Raw genomic sequence first — 21,034 nt, forward strand, 5'->3', positions numbered from 1 at the left:
GCTTGGGAGTGGCCTCCTAGGGCAGCGAAGCAAGTGCATTCTGGGAGTTGTTGTCTTTCATCCACATAAGCCAAAAATACATTTTCTGGCTTTTCTCAGTCTAGAAAGCTCCAAATTCAAAAATAATTTCACATTTCTTCTACATAAATGACCTATTTTAAATACACATTCATCTTTCCAGAGGTGAAGTATCCCTTTAACTTAGGTTATAGTAACATCTGTACTTTTAGTTAGTTACTCCCCAACACTGGATTTTATTTTACATAAGGGTATAGAAACCATTATCAGTCCCACCAAGATTTCGCGATAATTTTTGGGCGATTTTTGCGATCATAATGACAATTTTTTTAAACCACTAAAAATTAAATAATTTCCAGAAATTGGCAAAAAATTTGCAATGTTTTTTACATTTTTTATTAGGATGCCACATTTACCATATTATGTGTTATGTGAAATGTTTTATGTTTTCCCCTGTTGCTGTTGTTGTTGGATTAACATTAATGACACAGACAGGAGCTGGTAGGCTATATTAGGTTGCTTTTACTTTAAGACCAACAATAGGCTAATGCACGGATCCAATACTGACACACATCCCAAACTTGTTCACTCAAGACATAACCGACAAAATTGACATTTTGGCATAATTATGTGTGTATTTGATCATTTAGGGGCAATAAGCCTAGAAATTGAACACATTTCGGTCAGACATCAGTCTGACATCAGTCAGTGTGTCAGTACCGCATTGAGTTCTTGTGGTATACAGCTTTTATTAACTCCTTTTTTTTTAGTGCTATCAAGCATATCATACTTTTTATTTGGTCATTCATCCATCTTGAGTAATCGCTTCGCTCGGTCCTTGCCACTTATGCGAGACGACTGGTGAGAAACATTCGCTTTCGCTGTTTCACACAGACCACATTCTGTGCATGCACGACGTCTGTATCCTCGTGAAAATAATGCATTACAGCTTTAAATAAATTAAGGATAATTCAGTTTAGATAATATTATATATTTTTGTGATTCAAATTATTTTTGCAATTATTTTGTGGTAAAATGACAAATTATGCAGGATTGCAAAAAATGCAACATTTTGTTGATTTTGCGATGTATTCAGCGATTGCAGAATCGCGAAAAACTGGAGGGACTGCATTATATTAGCACTTGTGAAATAGTGATTTAGTGAGTTCATTCAGTGAAGAATTCGTCATTCTCAAACCGAGTCTTTTTCAATGATTCTTTAAAACAACCTTTTCATAAGAATTATACTCTTGTGTATCGGACTACACTGGTCATGCTTTATACTTGTTTTTTGCATGCAGCTTGTGAGGACCACTGGATAGAAAGATGTATTTGTGTGTACTGTAGGAATCACTGACCCATGCCTTTGTGTGTCCCTCTTTCTTCAAATTGTTGATATTTCTATGCCTTTACAGTGTTTTAGATCTGAGGATTGTCACAAGGATATTAACAGTGTGAGTACAATGAGTCTCTAGATGTGGAGCGATCGTTCTGCTGTTATGTTGGACAGAGGCATGTTGGACTCCAAATAATGTGAGTCTCAGAACAGACTTTAATATGACCATGTCACTCAGCCGTCCACCCTTTCCTCTGCTCCGTGTCCAAGAGGAGTCAGCCCATTACTCTGAGCATTATAGGTTGGAGCAGATGGGTGCGTATATGGGCCTTGAGCGAGAGGAGTATTTTACGTTTGGACCCCTTGTCTCATAGAATGACCAGCACATGTTCTAGAGTCGCCATTTCCCCGTCGGAAGCTGCAGCATCATTAAGTCCGGCCAGAGAAACAAGGCTCTATCAGACATCTCACTGATTTAATGCATGAGGATCCATTGTATGTTTATCATTGCTCGCAAAACATTTCTCTGTTCTCGCTGGATGTTTAATGGCCTCAGCCATGGCACCGGTCGTAATGACAAATAAATGGAAGCGGTATGATCATTTAGGGTGAGGCTTAGGCTCAAAAATGGGATTTCTGTTCAGTGGTAGTCTAAGTAATAACATGTCGCCAGCAGAGCAATGGATCAACGGCACGTTAGCTGTCAGCAAGAAAGAGGAACTTACAAGTCCTGGGTTACTCGGGGTCTCTGCAATGCATCTCTTTGTGGCAGCTGGGAAGATAATTCAGTTGTGTTCACAACTCTTGGCACCTTCAGCCTTAAAGGTACTCTAGAAATCGCCTTCCCTGAAAATAATTAATGTATGAACATATTAATCATGGACTTATCCACTGGCTGCATTTCATTTTATCACGTTTGTTTAAATTACCACTTCAGAGGAAGAGATTTTAGTCTGAAGGGCAGTTTTTCAGGCCATGGGACTGCTTTAGGAAAGTACTTCGAAGAATGGGCTTCTGGGAAAGGGACCTAGATGACGTTCCACTTAGAGGAACTCTTGAGGGCCAAACCCAGGCTGGCCTTTTATCCCGGCCTGATGCTGTACCGAGCACCACATCACCACAATTATCCAAAATGGCAGTAATTATCCCCGCCTCCCCTTCCCTGGCTCTCCAGAGGAGACATCCTGGGGAGAATGGAGGACCTCGGGCCAAGAAATAATTAACTTGATAATGGCCTTCCTTTCCACAGCCATCCTTCTCGCTCTGTCTCTTTCCACATTTCCACCAATTACAAAGATATATTGTTTTAAGCCTTCTTCATAACAGTATACTAATAGCTCTCCTTGCAGTTTGTTTGTATACAGTGTCGTTCATCTTCATGTGGGAACCTTTGAACATCTCTGAGTCTGAAAATACCTTGATGTCACTGCGATGTAACTTGCTTGATGCTCATCACAGCCTCGAGCACAGCTTCCTCAAGAGGTGATGGATTGTGGAATTTTTTAAAATGTATTTAGCCATTTTTCATCCCTTAACCAAGCCATTGTATAAGATCCGTTCCATAAAACGAAGCCCCCCTGATATCTGCAAACCACTAATAATGGTTCAGTGCACTCCAAACAAAATGGCTTTTACAGTTCACAAGCAATCTGGGCTGATCCGGAGATGTTTAGTTTCCAGTCTTCTGGAAAAGCATGGCAGTTATTCAACACTAGTCTTGGCACAGCCCCCTCAAGCACTACTATTTACCACCAAAGGTCACGAGTGTGTCATGTTTGTGCTTATGCTGCTACATTACATGTGGTGGGTTTGATTCACTCGGTAGCGCCAGGTTTTTGCCAACATGCAGAGATAAAGACAAAGGTCTACGTATTTTAAAATATCAGAATATATTTGAACTTTTTGTAAGGCAAGGTTAGTGTAAGTAGTAAAATGGCACATGGTGCAACTCCCCCAAAAATTGTATGAAATTTGAAATTAATTTAATAATTTTTAAAAACAATACTTTTACCTTGAAAACATATTTTAAAACATTTGTATAAATAGTGATTAAGATGAGTAAACTTGCATGTATTTAAGGTGTTTGGAAATATGTTTAAATTTTGAGTCATTAAATTTAAATTTTGTCCTGAAAATGGTATGGGATTTTAACAAAACCATATAAAAACCAACGTGCATATAAAGAGTACATTTGGTGCCTGTGTTTTAAACTTGTTTTGTTTATCTTGGACATTCTTATTTGTCATTGACACATTAACCAATTTCTAGATCATAGCTTTACACATCTAGTCTGTAATTAGTTATGTAGTTCACCAGCATAACTAAATCTTTGAAATGTACGCTGGATGACTAGCTTTGGTCTTGTGGTGTGCTCTTGGTATTAGTCAATCAATGCGCTCTCTCAGCTACTCCACTCAGCTACAGCGTGCACAAATGTTACAAATCCAGGGTACTTGGTTCAGTTTCATGCGACACAAAGGTGTGAACATCTCAAGCAAAAATTCCCACAGCAAGCATGGTGCTGGTTTGCAGTCACAAATGTCCAAAAGCCCAAGCCACTTGTCCAGGGGTCTTAAAAATCGAGGTGGATTTATGCGCGTGAGTGGAGCTCGATGGATCCCTGAGCCCGGTGAAGGGGAACAAATGCACAGGATTGTTTTTTCCCTCATGACTGTGTGCTCTAAATGCAACGGGAGATAAAGACCTTGGCTTTTGGACAGGAACACTGAACCTGACCCTCATCGTAGGCCCTTTGATCTCTACTGTACTTGCTGCACCTGGACATAAGGTAATTTAAGACTCTTAAGGAATTAATAATAGAATGGACTAAACTATATAGCCTTATTTTACGATAAACATCAAAGATAAACTGCACAAATATCTATGAAAAAGAGTCCATTAGTAGTGCAATGAATAATAGCCTTATTTTGAAACTGCATCCATTTGGTTCCTGCTTTGGAGGGAGAGTAAGCCTGCCATGCTGATCTCTTTCTGCTGTATGCTTTTAAACAATGAAATTGGACATAATGGCAGCATTGATTTGATTTTTCCTGCTGAACTCTTGATTTGCAATTCTGAGAGTTTGAAAAGGGCATAGGTCATCCATCCTAAGGGGCTTGGCATTCTTGGATAATCACTTTTAGCACTATGATTATGATATTAAGCAGTATTGCATTAACATATTCATTTACAATTCTCATATTTAGCTATTTTGTAGCTCCAAAGACTTTATATATAGAAAGACGGCGCACTCATATTGCTATGAATGGGAGAAAGTGCAACACACAGTATGGCGGAATAAGTCCCGCCTTCTAAATAGAAAAGCAAAATAAAAGAGCCAATATGTAGTCATCTCGTCGCTGCAGCTTCTGTTAGAAGCTCCGGTTTCTATAGTAACAGTCCATTCTATATGAGACCCGCGCTTATGACTGCACATGCACATTGGCTAAAATGCCTTTTTTTTGTCATGATTTGAGCATTTAGGAACAAAATTTATGAGACAGTTGTTGTCAGATTTCATTGATTTTTTTTTCAATCAGTATATTTATTATTTTCACATGAACAATTTACAGAATCACCCTCTCACCCCTGTCCTACCCCTCAATAGACAGAACACTTAAACAGACATTATTACAATGCATTGAGCTGATGTGTAAGAGAAAAATATATATATCATAGGTTAAAGTAAATGTTGTTTACTGTTGTTGTTTTTAAATGTTACTGTTATTGTTGTTTTTAAATGTTACTGTTATTATTAGTAGTTAATTTCATTATTTTATCTTCATTTACAAGTAAAAACATCATAATTACAGTCTTACTGAGCAAACGTCTGGTGGTGATTTCACAAACGAGTGTCACATGTGAAGGTGTTGTATATCGGTCTCACGGCAGCGGTACACTTGGCGTTAATAGGCAATTTGGTTGACTACCTACTGTATCTTATTGTTTTTGCAGCATTCTATGCAATGAATGCTGCATTTTCAAGATGGTGTCAAGTAAGTGTCAGTTTTTAAATGCAAGAGCATCCTGTGTGCACATTTTAACTGATCTAACTGCAAGGTTCTTTCCATTATGCTATTGTCACAAATCCAAATAAGGTGTGATTTCTTGTGCATGTGGTATTTTAATGATAAAGCCTGCATCTTATTCGCCAAACACATGCAGTACTTTTAAATGTTTTATGCATTTATGCTAATGTTATGTAGGCTATTTATTTTCCTTCAGAATAGCTGTGTCCCAAATCACTTCATATCCCCTATATAGTGCATGGTGTGGTACTCACAATATAGTGAATAGTAAACAAGTGAGTTATTTTGTAAAATTCTGCTGACTAATCACATATATTTAGCCTAATATTTAAGGAGAAATAAAACATTTTATGGAGCAATAAATGCCATTTGTTAGTTCTGTTAGCTATCATTTACATACTTAAATCACTCAAAATACAATATTTACAATAATCACCTGAGAGATGCTAAAAGTTTGTGCTGGCACATTCCACATCACTTGTTTGTGTATGGAAAATGTCCTTACATAAAGTTAGCTGTTTTTTACATCCTTTAGAAAAAAAAAAAAAATCCTTAATGCTTAATGGAAAATGTACTATTTTCTCCAAACACTCTTTCAGCAGCCCTCACCACAAAACCCATTTGTGCTGGAAGCACATGTATTTGTGTAAACCTTTAACCTATGAACGTCGAACCACAGACTGTTTTCTGTCTATTTTTTATTCCAGTGGTTTTAAGAACAATAGAAAAGCGGGGAGTAAAAAGCATGTTCAAATTGAAATCCATAACATGAAAAGGTTTAGGATAAGTATTCCGTGAACATTGATAAGATAACAGTTCAATAAAAGACTGTTACTTAGAATCAGCAGAGGGAGATAGGGTCAGTGATTGAAGAAAGAAAATTTAATATGGGACGTCATCAACATCGCAGACTAATGAATGGAAGGTGACAAAACTGTTTTCTAATTGATTTCTTCTTTCTTCATTTGTATGTGCATGCACTTTTGGTCATTTTTTTGCGTGTCATTAAGCCTCTTTATTAGGATCGAACTCCATGAGACATACTGCTCCTCATTTGCTCTCTCTCTCTCCATCTCCATCTCTTTCTCATTCCTAAAGTCTTCAGGTTGCATACTTGGGTGCAGTAATTTGCCATTGACTGGCGACAGGTGCAGCTGCTGCCGTTGCCACTGTTAACAAGCCGTTTCATCATGGTTAGCTTGCCGTGATTATCCCTTGTTGTTGCCACAATACCTTGGGTGGCCATTTTATGATGCTGAAGATGTCAGAGGAAATAGTTCCATTAATAATCCTTAGCCTACTGTCCTTTCCGAGCCATTTGCTTCTGCAATTGCAAAGATATGTGCCCTCTTCTATTTCTTTTCCACCCCATCAGATTAGAGCGGCATGATTCCTGATAAATTGAGAATCACGTTTTTTTTTCACGATTCTGAACAGACAACTAAACAAAATAACGTCATTTAATAGAGGTTGTGATTTTTTTTTTAAAAATGTATTGTTGCTCTCTGTTTAAAAATGTTTAATAAATTTGAATGAATTATTTTAAAAAAATGTTTGAATGACTGATTCAATTACTCACACTTCATAAAGACTTAAAGACTAAAGACATAAAGACTTCAAGGCCCTGTTTCACAGACAGGGTTTAAATTAAGCCAGGATAAGGCATTAGTTCAATTAGGGCATTTAAGTAGCTTTTATAAACATGCCTTCGAAAAAAAAAAAAACATTACTGGTGTGCATCTTGAGAAAAAACAAATATGCACTGACATATTTTAAGAAATGTCAGTGCAAGTTGCTTTGTGTTAAAACAGCTCAAACATGCATCTTAGTCTTGGAATAGACTTAAATCTTGTCTGTGAACCCCGGGGCAATTTTTCATTACTGGAATAATCAGTGTTTTTGAACGAATCTCTTGAATGAATGATTCAATGACAAATAACTGAACTTGTCTCCACCTAGTGTCGTAACGATGCAATTGATACTATCGTTATTTGAAGCGCCAAGTTACTTTCAAAAGGTGATTTGCTCTATTTTGATCACTACCGTAGACATCAATGTTTATAACCGAACTATAAACTTTTTTTCCCAGTACTTCTGTGATAATTTCAATCTTTGTAGCACAGAAATAATGATACTGTGTGATTGAAAAGACACAGCTTGTTAAACCGTTTCATACCTATACTGTGCATGACAACTTCTCTGGGTCAATGAAGCGGCAATGCAGATTTGAATGTTCCGGTGAGACTTTGTCAAAGGTTAAAGACACAGGCGAATGTTTGTCATTCAGGAATAAGATTGCATGGGTGTTTGAATTGAGATTGCGATGTTTTTACGATTAATCGGATAGCTCTACAACAGATATACACAGCAAATGAGCAAATCAAGCTTGTGAATGATCTGACGAAAGCATGTTTGTTTATGATTTTGTTCATAGAGATGCAGTTAAATTACGTACTAATGCTTCCGTAAATAATCAGTATTTTCTGAGGGAGCTAGTATCTCATAACATGGTTTTCCAGGAGTATATATTTGGTGTGTTCATAAGCATCCACTGAATCTACACATAATCGGTGCTTCAGAGCTTGGCTTTATACTTTTTCCTCCTCATCTACTGGAGGTCTAGAGTCTGGTCACAGGACAAATGGTGTGTCAACAGCAGTAAGTCTTGTGGTCACTGTGCTGGCCTGACTTACCACGCTAATGGCTTGAATGACAGGACTTTGGGCCTCAATCCTATAAACACAGAATTGCCCTCTGCCATACTCCCATTGAGCAGCCTGCCCAAGAGAACCGTTTGATTACAAAACTGCAAAATTGACCCAGATAGTTAAAGGAATGTTCTAGGTTCAGCATTTGTGACATACACTGAAAACCCACAGATTTTTTTCTTTTTTTTTAACCCAGGCCCTTATAATGGAACTAAACAGAACAACCCACGTAAACCCTGACAGTATGATTTTGACCTCGACATTTAGCAGAGGGGGATTTTGCAAACATTAAGTGGTTTATTTCATGATATATATATATATAGCTTGACTGTACATTTTCGACATATATACTTTGGAAATGCACATACATGTTTTAAATACATTTTTATTTGAGTTTAAATTATTTTATCAGCTTACTTGAAACAAAATTTGTATATATAAAAAAAAAAAAAAAAAAAAAAAAAATATATTAGATGGAAAAAGAAAAGACCAAAAAATGTAATTGTCACCTTGGCAGTAACTGAAGTTTTAGTTTAAGTTGACTAAAATTAAAATACAATAAATGAAAGCTAAATATTATATATAATGTTAAATTATTTATTTTAAATCTTATATGGCATCATATTATTCTGTTGAAACCCAGAATACTAATCCACTGACTAAATCCACTGTTGTTATGTTGTTAAAATGTTTTTACAAGTTATGTAGTATATATACAGTATACTTTTTTTTTAGATAATGAATATTCATTAAATTGATTTGCAGTGATGTGGTGGTGGTGGCCAGTTGTTGTGAAGTCTGTCAGTCTGACAACAACTCTGTCAGATCCAAAATTAAGCCCTCGAACGTCACCTCTGAATACTGATTATGATTAATAGCCCTATGATTGTAGCAGCCAATCCATGCTATATCTATCAATACCGGCCTCACTTTCTCCTTCATTTAGCGTTCAAAGTGTGGAGTGTGTTCCCATGACAACATGGTCAAAGCCTGCTCGGCAGATCGTGGATGTGCGCCTTATAAGGCAAACGACCACGTTGTGATTGTTGGTATTCAAAGGTGCCTTGATTTCAGTGCAGAATGTGTTTCAGTCACATGAGCACCACAATTTCTTGGTCAATTACCTCACATCTCATTCAGCTTGAATGTTCAGGAATGGTATTTGTATCTAGAGCTTCATTACAGACTGAATGATCACAGGTATGGTTGAAGACAACAGCCTTGGTCAGTAGGTTGAAATAAAGCATAAATTGACTGTTGATGATGATGTGTCTAGTTAAATGTTGTCGCACCGATTCATTTTCACAGTAGTCCTTAAATGGTCGAGGCGCTTACCTGTTCATCACTTATTACAGCATGTTTCACTCCTGACACACTACATCTGCTGTAATGTACATCTGCATCTTGTTGGAGATCAGACAATTTTTCGTTTTTCTGCTTTGCCCTTATGCCCAGTACACATTGTACCATTTTGAGCTGTCCCAGACAAAAGATGACCAATCTTGGCAATTTCTGTGGTTGTGGCTCCTAAACTGAGGTCCTACGTGAGAGAGGTTCAGGTTTGTTGTTACGGTCTTGGGACCAAAGATAGCCAGCGATAATTTTCTGACTGAGTCAGAAATTTAGCATGATCATCTCACAGTGTGTTGTTATGACCTATGTCTACTGACCAGCCAATAAAAATGCAACATGAAATGGCATATTGATCAACGCGACATGGCGTTAAAATTTTAAACTACTTACCTCAAGCTTCATTTGCAAAATTGGCAAGCCAAGTTGGCCTCTTTCCCCTTGCCATGACTTTGGCAATATTCCATATTCTCCTCTTTTGCTTCCTCCTCTTTTTTCAGCACACATAAGAACCACAATTGCTAAAGTGTGATTTATCTTGCTCTATTGGTTTACCACTAGCGCATGCTGATGATGTTTTATTCTTCTACACTAACTTGCGTCGTAGCCTACGATTCAATAGGTGTCATCATCATACAGCCTACATGACATGTCATGCCCAATTTTATTAGATCCATGTCGTACAGTGTGATTTGTAATGATCTTATGAGGTTGCTGAAATCGCACAGTCTGTAGCAGGCATTAGTATTTTCATGGCTACTGATGTCCAGAATTAAGTGAATATGAAGGAAATATGCAAATGAGATATTTTAAAAGCCTGCTGTTTTATTCAGCATTATGAACAGCATCACTTCAATCGACTCACCCTGCAGTGCCTCATCTCATATTCCTGCTCTTCATACGCCACAGTCTATTTTCAACACTTCTATTTTAGACGCTGAAGCTCACTGGCTAGTGAATACTACCAAGTGCGATGGGGTGTCAGAAATAGAGATGTACGTCTGTTGTATCATCATTGGTTGTGGGCCAGAAATATCCACCACATAAATGCTCTAATAAAGGCATACTGGAAACAGAAGCGTCATGCTTGTTCAACCTGATGGGTCAGATTTTTTAACAGTAGATTCTGAATACAACGTTGGGATGTGGGATGTGTTTAAGCTGCACAATTATTTTTGGTAAAAAAAACAGTGTTTGTCTGAAGTCTCTGAATTTGGCCAGTCCAATCGAGATGCTTTTTCAACACATTTGTTTTCAACTAAAAATCCAGTCATCATTTACACATTTATGTTGCTCCAAACTTGTAATTTTTCCTGCGGAGCACGATAGTAGTATTTATCAAAATATCAAAGCTTACTCATTTACACACTACAGAAATACATTAGCCCCTGGTTTCACAGACAAGGTTTAAGCCTAGTCCCAGACTAAAATGCATGTTTGAGCTGTTTTAACTGAAAGCAACTTGCACTGAGATATCTTAAAATATGTCACTGCCATTGTTTTGTCTCAAGATTTACATCAGTAATGTGTTTTTTTTCTAAGTACTTAAATGTCCTAATTGAACTAAGGCTTAATCTAAGCCCTGTCTGTGAAACCGGGCCTGAATCTTAAAACCGAAATATGTTCTTAAATTGGTTCAAACAAATTCTTGACCGGGTCACTGTGTGTAGTGTTGAGACATTTCTGGTTACGACCAGGATTGAGTCAGGTCAAGCTGACTGCTGTTAATTGACCTTCGGAAGTATTTACTTGAGACTGAAATATCATTACCAACATCAGAAAATCAAATATAAAACAGTTAGGGGCTCACATCACAATCAATAGCCCTGCTACATCTTTTCTTTCCTTCAGCTCATCTACAGAGCCAAGAGCGTTGCCATAGTGATATGAAATAGGCGCATAGTGCCGCAGCAGTAGGGCTCTCCTGTACATCAGACCATGTTTTCACATTCAGAAATTCGAGGTCCATGTTTTCTTTCCTCCATTTACATTCTTCCATTACACCATATTATGAAAGAAACATGCATTGGATTTTTTATTATGCAATATGGTTGTACATGAGGAATATATATCAGGAAAAAGCTCTCAAGATTGAAACCTGCTTTTTAAATGAATGAATTGAGAGCAGTTACACCTGCTGATGTCACTACGATTGACATTACTATTCTATGTACAGTATATTTATATATAGTTAATTTTCCTTTTCCCCTCCCTTTTTCTTTCTTCAGTGCGACAACGCAAAGGGATTGCGGGCCTTCTTTGATGCAATCTGCTACGGTCCGAAACATTTGATGATCTTTGGAGGCGTGTGTCCATCAGTGACTTCAATCATTGCTGAATCGTTGGAGGGGTGGAACCTCGTGCAGGTTTGTGCAACATAAAAATCTGCAATGTGATTATTCATGTGCATATCATTAACAATTCTTTTTTCCCTTCAAAATGCCATGTTTCGTGTGCTACTCTGAGAGAGTTTACATACTTGAAGAATGCGTGCCATATATTTGCGCTAATGATTTCCTCTGTGACTTAAATAAATGCTACTATCTTTTATCAAAAGGTTGGCAAAGCCAGGCCAGAAACGTAATCCCAGTGCTGATAAAAACTGGAAAAAATTAGTAAACTTCCCAGAGACCTCTGTCTTGAGCAGGCCCGCGGGGGTGTTTAGTGTGTTAATACTGTGATTTTAACAGGAAGTCAGCGTTCGGTTACTCTAAGCCTATCCCCCCCCTCTTGTTTGCAATATCCAGTGATATCTCTAATCTGTGTATTAGCACATCACCGACAAAAGTAGTACACTAAGGTAGCCGTCGGCACACATGGCTCGAGGAAGTAATGTAGTTAAAATCTCTCTGATGTGAGGCATGGAGGACTATAAAAGAATTCCACTGAGGAATCTCCTCCGGGCTCCTACGCTTTCACTTTTGTGTTGGCATATGTGTGGTCAGCCTCTAAGCCAGCTGACATTTCACCAAGAGAACCTGGCAATTGTCCACAACTGTTCCACAAAGGTGGCCGGTTTCCATGAGAGGAACAGAAATTTGCGATAACGTACATCGTTCCAAGTAGAAAAAATGGCACAAAAAAGAATGGATTTAATACGTGATTTTAAAGTGAGGATGTCATTATTCTTGTGTTGTAATATGTAATATGTAATATATATATATATATATATACACACTGTATATCATGACCATTTTTTACCCTCTCTTAGAATTAAACAGGCAGTTTTTTTGGCTTTTGCTGGGCCATGTTAACCAGCACCTTAGTGTTACCTCACTGTGACCAGGCATGCCAGATCTCTGGGTCACCATGATTTTGCCAAGTAAGACATGTTCCTGGATCAACATTCCTGTCTGGAAATTTAGTCCTAACCCTATCCCTACCCCTAAACCTAACTCAACCCATAACTTATCCCTAAAATCAGAGGTAAAATGATTTGTGAATAACATTGATGTAAAAGCACTAAACCCTGGTTGTAAGCCTAAACTTGACATGAACTGTAAACTTGTCTCTAAAATCTGATTGGTTGATTGGAATTTTGTTCAAGGATGAACAAAGATGTTGATCCAGGAACATGTTTCATTTGGTGAGATCACGTTCACCAGATCTCTGAATACCGACCAGGTGCGGTTGGCGCTTAAATGTGGATTGATTTGATGCCAGAACATTTCAGATGTTCTGAATGAGTTTTTTGTGCAGCTTAGATTCATCTCAGGAGGTGAAGTTTGGAGTTATTTTTCCTAGTGTTCGAACTCTTTTATCTCAAAAAATTAAGGAAAGATTGATCACTTATGATATGATCACTTTAAAGTTCATGTGGATCAATTAGTGTAATAAAAATGTTTATTTTTGTGCAAAAATTTTACATAAAGGGGCTCAGATTTTGTCACTACCCATAAAGGGACAACTTTTTATCTTATGTACCCCTGAAAAGTTCGATACCTTAAAGGGTAAAACTCTGATGCACTAATATGCATCTTTTAGGGGTGGATAAGGTTGTTCCACATAAAAGGAATGATTTTTGCTCAGTGAAGTGAAATATCATAAAATGGAAAATAAACATTGCCATTTCTCAAATTAATGTATTTGTGATCTTAGACTGGTCTTGCCTTCCTGAGGATAATCTTACAGAAGTCCTAATATGTGGACTAATCTCCCATTAACCCCAGATGAATAGATCTCTAATTAGCCAGGGTGATGGGAAGTGAACACATCCACAATGGGATTAGCGGTGACACGCCTCAGAAAGACTTTTATATGACAAAATAAAATAAACAAAGGGAAGTGAGGGGGCCTAATGTATGGGGTAATGAAATTCCAAAGGGCAAAGATGAAAACGGGATAGCAGGTCCAGGGGTCTGGGGTCACGTCATATATTCAATGCCGGAATCTCTTCAGTGGTGAAGAAAAGCAGTTTTATAGCAGCACTTCCATTTCCGTGCCCCTCCTCTTGGCGCACTATGGTATTAATAGGTGGGATGGAGAACAGCAGAGGGGGGCCAGAACGCCGATGGCTGGAGATTTCTCTGTCACACCTGCTGATCCATTTCATAAGAGCGAAAGAGACTAAATGAACATTGAGGAGACCTGTTCTCTAGTTTATCCAAACCACATCTTTCATCTTCAACGCTAAAATTCTGTACCTTTATTTTTCATTTAAGCAATGTGTTTAATGAGAATGGTGGCTGGTTGATGGATTGTGTAATTATATTTAATGAAAACATGAGAGCCAAAAACTAGAGTGGCAGCTAACACGGTTGTGTTTTCACCAGTGAAATTTTACGCACGTGTTTGAACCTCCAGAGATGTGCCAACATGCAAACAGCCCTAGAGTAAACTTTTGACCTCAAGAGCCATTGAAATCTGTTAGGATGTCAGTTTCCACAGGCATTCCTCTCCTGCGTACTGTGTAATTAAATAGTGCTGAGCTTTCTTTGTGCTTTTCGAATCATCACTTGGTATTCAGTGGTTCTGAATGGCTCCTCTGTTATGAAGTGGGTTACATCAGTGCTTGCAATGTGCAGAGATATTAACATGACTCGAGTGCTTTGAATCAAATTGAATGTCACCCAGACTGTGAGAGAATGATTATTTTGAGCTGAGACATTCCTTTCTCCCTAAGCGTTCTGGTGATATCGTGCCCTCGTGCGATATGCATCTTTCATATAGCAGGGAAAACGATAAACACGGGAGAATGCCATTTTCTACTAATGACTTATAGAAGGCCTTTTTGCAGGCTGGACTCACAGGTGCTGTTTGTGAAGTTATTATACTTTTGAAGTAGGTCCCATTCTAGCTCTGATGAAGGTTACATTGCTCACAACATCATAATAAAAGTGATTAGATGAGATTAAGCATATTGCATGCATTGATATGCAATGCCAAGATGCAATTAGACATTTAGTTGCATAAGTTACTGCAAACCTCCCTAGGTAGAGAAATGAGCATACCTGCAGGAAAGAACAATCACAAATTAGAAATGGTTATTGTCTTAGATGCTTCATCTCAAATGAAGAGTGAAAGGAGGCTTCTGCTGAAATTTCAAAAGAGATAGCAACACTAACAGGGATTCCATGCTCATATTTTTAACATTTCTATGCACATAAATGCACATAAAAAACTTGAGGATGAATACATTTTTATTTGGCAAATAATGATGAAATATTTACTGAATAAATTCCTAGCTGCTCGTCAAAAAAAAAAAAAAAAAAAAAACGTGACTTTGCCGTGTGACTTTGATTGCTAGCATTCACATCTTGGATGGCAACATGTCTCAAACTGTGCTCAAAGCCAGCCCTTTTGAACAAGTAGTGTGCTTAATTGTAATGAATATGCACTTTTAGTGTACTTCAAATCTTAAAAGTATGTTTAAAAAAATACTGTACTTGCAGATAATATAAAAAAGGCCATTTAAGTGTACTTAAGGAGAGTACATTTTCATAAGTATGTTTCTTAAAATATCAGAGGGTTAGTTCACCCAAAAATGAAAATTCTGTCAGTAATTACTCATCCTCATGTTGTTCCAAGCCCGTAAGACTTTCATTCATCTTCGGAACACAAATGAAGATCTTTTTGATGAAATCTGAGAGCTGTCTCACTTCTCCATAGGCTTCTATGTTATTGAAACTTGCCGGCCCAGAAAGTTAGTAAAGACAATATTTAAAATAGTCCAAGTGACTACAGTGGCTCAACCTTAAGTTTATCAAGCAATGAGAAAAAACAAAACAAAAATAACGACTTGATTCAACTATTAATTTTCTTCTATGTGGGCCTAGTTAGTTCACGTAGTGTAACAGCGCAGCGCTTCTGTGTTGTACGTCAGCACGTAGGCTCACTATTGGCCGACACTGGTCATGTGTGTAATGCGTGTGATGTACAACGAAGGCCTACTTCTCATTTTTCATTGTTTGTATTTGGGCAGCCATTTTGTTGATGGAGTATGTTTCTCAGGGGATATTTTGGTAAAGACAACATGGAGGTGCTGCTGTCAAAAGTGTCATTATTTGGAGTAGAAGTTGTGGCTAAACGGTTAGCATATTGCTCTCACATGTTTAACTGTGACGCTAATATGCAAATTTGAATCCTAGCTGATCCTATTTCCGCCTGTTCTCCTCATAAATTCTTGTTCTCTCCACTCTCCTATAAAAAAATACTAAAGCAAAAAGTGAAGTTATTGTTAATGTCTGTCAGTGGCACTTGCTTGATTTGCTAGGCTGATAAATTCGTCATGCTTGCGTTGATGAAAATCTGTGCCATCACAGCCCAAAATTAGGCCAAGAGAAGTATAAATAGACAGCGTTTCTAAGATTTAGAGATGCTTACATGGGCGTTTCCTCTTGCGCTTGCATTATTATTGGTATTGTTGAGATCCAAGCAGTATGTCTTTGAGCCTGTCAGCCTCTCATCTGCTCCCAGTCGAGCATGTGCCAGAACCAGACTGCTGTCGACGTGCTTCAGCAGACGCCATCTTCCTCTTTGACGTCAACTACAGGAGTGAGAAGAACAGCCAACTCCCAAAGCTGTTTACATATGGCCGCTTCCCAGACTGACAGAGAGAGGTTGGCACACAAAGTTAATGTAAGACGTACAACTAAGGATGGGTGGATGCTGTATTGAGAGGATTGATCTTCACATTGGAAAATCAATCTTTTAAAGTTGTGGTGTTTAATTTATGTAGCATGAAATTGAATGTGTATCATAAACTTTGAAGTGAAAAAGAGATGAAATGTGTTAGCAGTAGCTGCAGAGGACAGGAGTTGTTTCTCTTCCGCTCATGTGAACATCATGAACAGCACTCAACAGAGCATATTATGAAATGTATGCTAAATATATATTATTCATATTTTATTATTTTATTATTAGTTATTATTACATTATATATATATTTATATATTTATGATAATCATTTATTTGTTATAAATAATTTAAGTTAAAGGTTCTTAAATGGTATTTTTTCTGTAATTATTTTTAAATTATAAACAAAAGTTTCAAAAAGTTTGGGGTCAGTAAGATTTTTATTTTTTGAGAGAAATTAATACTTTTATTCAGCAAGGATGAATGAAATTGATCTAAATGACAGTAAAGACATTTGTAATGTAACAGAAGATTTCTAATATATGCTGTTCTTTTGAACTTTGGAAAAATGTAACAGTTTCCATGAAAATTTTAACCAAGTAATGATGCTGTAATGATGCTGTAATGATGCAGTAATGATGCTGAAAATGCTGCTTTGCATCACAGGAATGAATTACATTTGAAAATATATTCAAATAGAAAACAGTTATTTTATTTTATTTTAAGTTATAATAATATTTCATAATATTACTGTTTCTACTGTATTTTTGATCAAATAAATGCAGCCTTGGTGAGCAGACGAGATTTTCAAATTTAAAAAAAAATCTTACCGACCCCAAACTTTTGAATGTAACTGTAAAAGTCTAATCATTAATTATTCTTATATTTTAAAAAAGAATAATGGTTTTCAAATGTAGTTAAATGGCCATAATTACCTCTTTTATGTTCAGAAATAACAACAACAAAAATAATTTATTTGAAGCATTGCTTGAGGATATATTGGCCTTGATAGAACTTGGTATTGGATCACAAAGAAAATGAGAGCTATTGCCCATCCTTACCTAAAACCTTTTTTGTTTGTTTTCATTTTTAGAGTCTGGGAATATGCACAAATGACAGCTTTTTTGAGTATTAAAACTGGCAGGCCAGACAGACAATGTGTCATTGAGCATTTAGATTCTCTCTCTGAAGAATATTTACAAAAATGTCACCTGCCTTTTCGCATTTGCTGGGAGCAGGGAATAAAAGAAGCCGGCAGTTTTGTAGAATAACCTGAATATTTCAGCTGCTCCAACCTTAATTCATTTAACTTGAAACAATGCAGGCAATAATCATTAGTCTATGCCAAACATGATGCCGGCTCAGTGTTGAACCAGTGAGATTCCTGCTCTCAGCACTGAGGAATTCAAATTGTGCACACGCACATATACACACCTCTCACATTTCGCTGTGGGTGTTGCCGTGATCGGTTTGTGGGTACCATCTGCCCTCAGATTTATGTAACAACTGATCCACAAGCAACTCTCACACATCCTGATTGTGACTCATGTCCCATGATGCCCCAGAATGGTACAGTATTAGTGAAAGGTTCACACTCTCCCTGCCCGCTCTGTTCATAGAGGCCTAATCGAAACGTGTAAGAGGAGGAAACGGAAACTAGGAAAGGAAAATACTGGCAGGAAAAAAAATCTCTAAGAAAGGAGCCAAAATGAGTCTGCCGTTCAGAAATTTCATCTATGGTTCCATACGTGATAATATTGTTGCTATTTAAAGAGGTCATGATTTGTGAAATCAAATCTTTTGACATATACTGTAAGTGGTTATTGTACTATAAAAATATCCTGTAAGTTTCAGAACTCAAAACTTACTCATTGGTCCAAAAACAGCTTTAATTGAAACCAAGCTCAGAAAACGACTCGTTTTGGATTTTGTCACATTATTATGTCATAGTGCGATGAAAGACTGCTTCTGTAGAAGATCAACGCATACTTCTACATCATTGCCTCTTTAGCCCCGCCCACCGATTCGCCCATGCCATGTACGAGACAGACACATAAACACAGGATTACTCCAGCAACAATAGAGATGCCTCTGAGGATTACAAGATGTTTTGAAGTGCCTTTGAAGTCTTTGCATTGCATTTTTCATCTATGTTACAACATATTTTCCATCATCAGAAGTTTTCAAAACAATTCCACACGTGTAATGCCAGGGAAGTTAAAAATTATTTTAATATGCAAAACTGTTACCCAGTCATAGCAGTGGGCGTTTACTTTCAAGTCTTAATCTTACTTCTACATAGAAGTTTTTTTTCTTCTTTTTTTGGTCCTGTGGACTTTAAAAAGCAAATTTAATTTATTTAATTTGTCTACTAACAATATCCAACAGTGCACATACAGTGGAGATTTCTGTCATTTTGTCACTTTTTAGCATTCCCACTGCTGAAATTATGTAATTAGAAATGACATTCAGTGATCATTTTCATGATTTTTTTTATCTTAAACAGTATATAATGCCACAATTATTAAATTATTATAAACTGCTTTTTAATTAAAATTTACAGATTAAAATTGAAAGTGTGGGTCTGGACCAGGGGTAAAACAATACAAATCTATAAAAATACATGCATAGGAAATGTAGCAAAATTAAATATAATGGCTTGAGAAAACTGCCCGAGGTTGAAGAAACATAGATATTGTGCATGCCACTCTTCATTATTTAATGAATGGAGGATTTGGCATACAATTAAAGATCTTTGCCAGCCAGTCTTGGAAGTGGTCTGCTCCAAAAGTGGACTGGCTTTGTCGATCAATTAGCTGTTAGTAGTGAATATTTCATTATCCACAAGTTATGTGCATTATAGATCATGTGGGCCAGAAAGGGTTTTTTATAGCACCATAAACCTTTCAAAGCATAATGTGTTGGAGCCCGCTTCCCTGTTTTTGAGAAATAATGGCTTCTCTTATAATTTAGAGCAACTACCATCACAGATGTCGATTTCTCTGTTGAACTAAAACTAAATGTAGGTCTGAAAAACTCTGCTGGGTATGAGAGAAAAATATGTTTGACATCTCTGTGTTCACTTAGTTTGGACATGCTATAAAGACAACAGCTTTGTAATTCCTTAATCAGAAGCAGCCTTGATGCAACACTGAGCAATATCAAATGAGAGGCCGAATGTGAGCGTTGAAGAATTATGAACAACCCGGCAATTCATATTGAACACTGTACAGCATCAGCTGTTCTGCTCTCACTCGGCTGATAAGCTCAGAACAAGAGATGGTTCCTGTCCTCTCTCTCTCTCTTCCTTTCTTTTGCACCATCACTGTTTTTTTCTTTTGGAAAAAGTAAAGCTAGTTTAGCTGCAATTCCTCAGAGTGCCATAGTAAACTCCTAAATAAAACATGTGCTGGTGCTGTGTGCTGCTCAACTTACGTCAAACCCTTTCTTGTTCACTATTCATTTTTCATGGGCTCCAAGATGAAGTTAAAAAAAAATCACAGGTTGGGCTGTTTGCAAGGGTGTTCGGGGCCATTTGACGAGCATGACCTAAATGAAGGACTGAGTCTGTTCGTGTGGCAACCAAAACTACCTAAAACGGTTAATTTTACTAATCAACATGTGAGGTGCTCTTTTCCAAACGCTATAAATCCATTTAAATAGTTTTCAGGAAAATTAAATTTTTTACCTAGACCCACACATTTTTTCAATTTATCCTGTTAAAATGTATTTTTTGGCTCAGTCTGAACATGTTGAACAATGATTATTAAATCAAACAACAAAATTGTTGATGATAAATTCAAAGTTATTTTTTCAAAACGCTATGAATCCATACATTTTTTCCAAAAATTGATGGTTTGTCTTAAAAAAAAAAAGAAAAAGAAAAAAAGGCAAGTCAGTCAGTAATAAATACATTGGCATTCAGTAAAGTGTCGAACCCATAAAAAGTAGAACCATTGTCCACTTTACATAAAACAAATCACGACATGACCTTGTGTGAGTGAGAGAGTGAGTGAGTGGCGTTCACACCAAACGCGAATAGAGCATCTGGCGCAAGTGATTTTCATGTTAAGTCAATGTAAAGACGCGTTTACACGCATCTGGAGGTCCTGCGGCACGAATGAGGCATTTAGCGCGGCGCGGACGCGCGAGTGATTTGAGGGTGAGAGAGCGAGAGCGAGAGAGAGAATTCTGATTAGTCCACAGGATGTATCGCGTTTAGGCTAAAAATAGGTTAGGCGCTTATCGCGGTTTGGTAAGGAACTGCATCTTGCAGTACATTTTAAACAAGGAAATATAGCGATTTGTCATGAAACATTGATGGCGCAGTGAATAGGTTCAGTACACAGCAAAATGACATGACAAACTCATTTTTTTTTTTTTAAATGGCGTTTATCGCGTTTTGGAAAAGAGCTCTTCATGTGTCAAGTTGAGCCAAGTCCACTTCATTTTTATTGTACAAGTGGATATGTTGTGCTTGAATCTTGTCAAGCATGGAAAAACATCAAGTTATGAATATT

At 37.3% G+C, this 21,034-nt stretch overlaps 1 protein-coding gene across 1 annotated transcript in view; it reads left to right on the forward strand.

Moving 5' to 3' along the window:
* gabbr2 (gamma-aminobutyric acid (GABA) B receptor, 2) overlaps positions 1 to 21,034 on the forward strand; it is a 200,152-nt gene that overhangs the window by 52,414 nt on the left and 126,704 nt on the right. The window contains exon 2 of the mRNA XM_084130464.1: positions 11,669 to 11,806. Coding sequence (XP_083986590.1) covers positions 11,669 to 11,806 — 138 coding nt within the window. The remainder of the gene's footprint in view (positions 1 to 11,668; positions 11,807 to 21,034) is intronic.

This window comes from Abramis brama (assembly GCF_963993115.1).
Source record: "Abramis brama genome assembly, chromosome: 12".
Classification (NCBI taxonomy): domain Eukaryota; kingdom Metazoa; phylum Chordata; class Actinopteri; order Cypriniformes; family Leuciscidae; genus Abramis; species Abramis brama.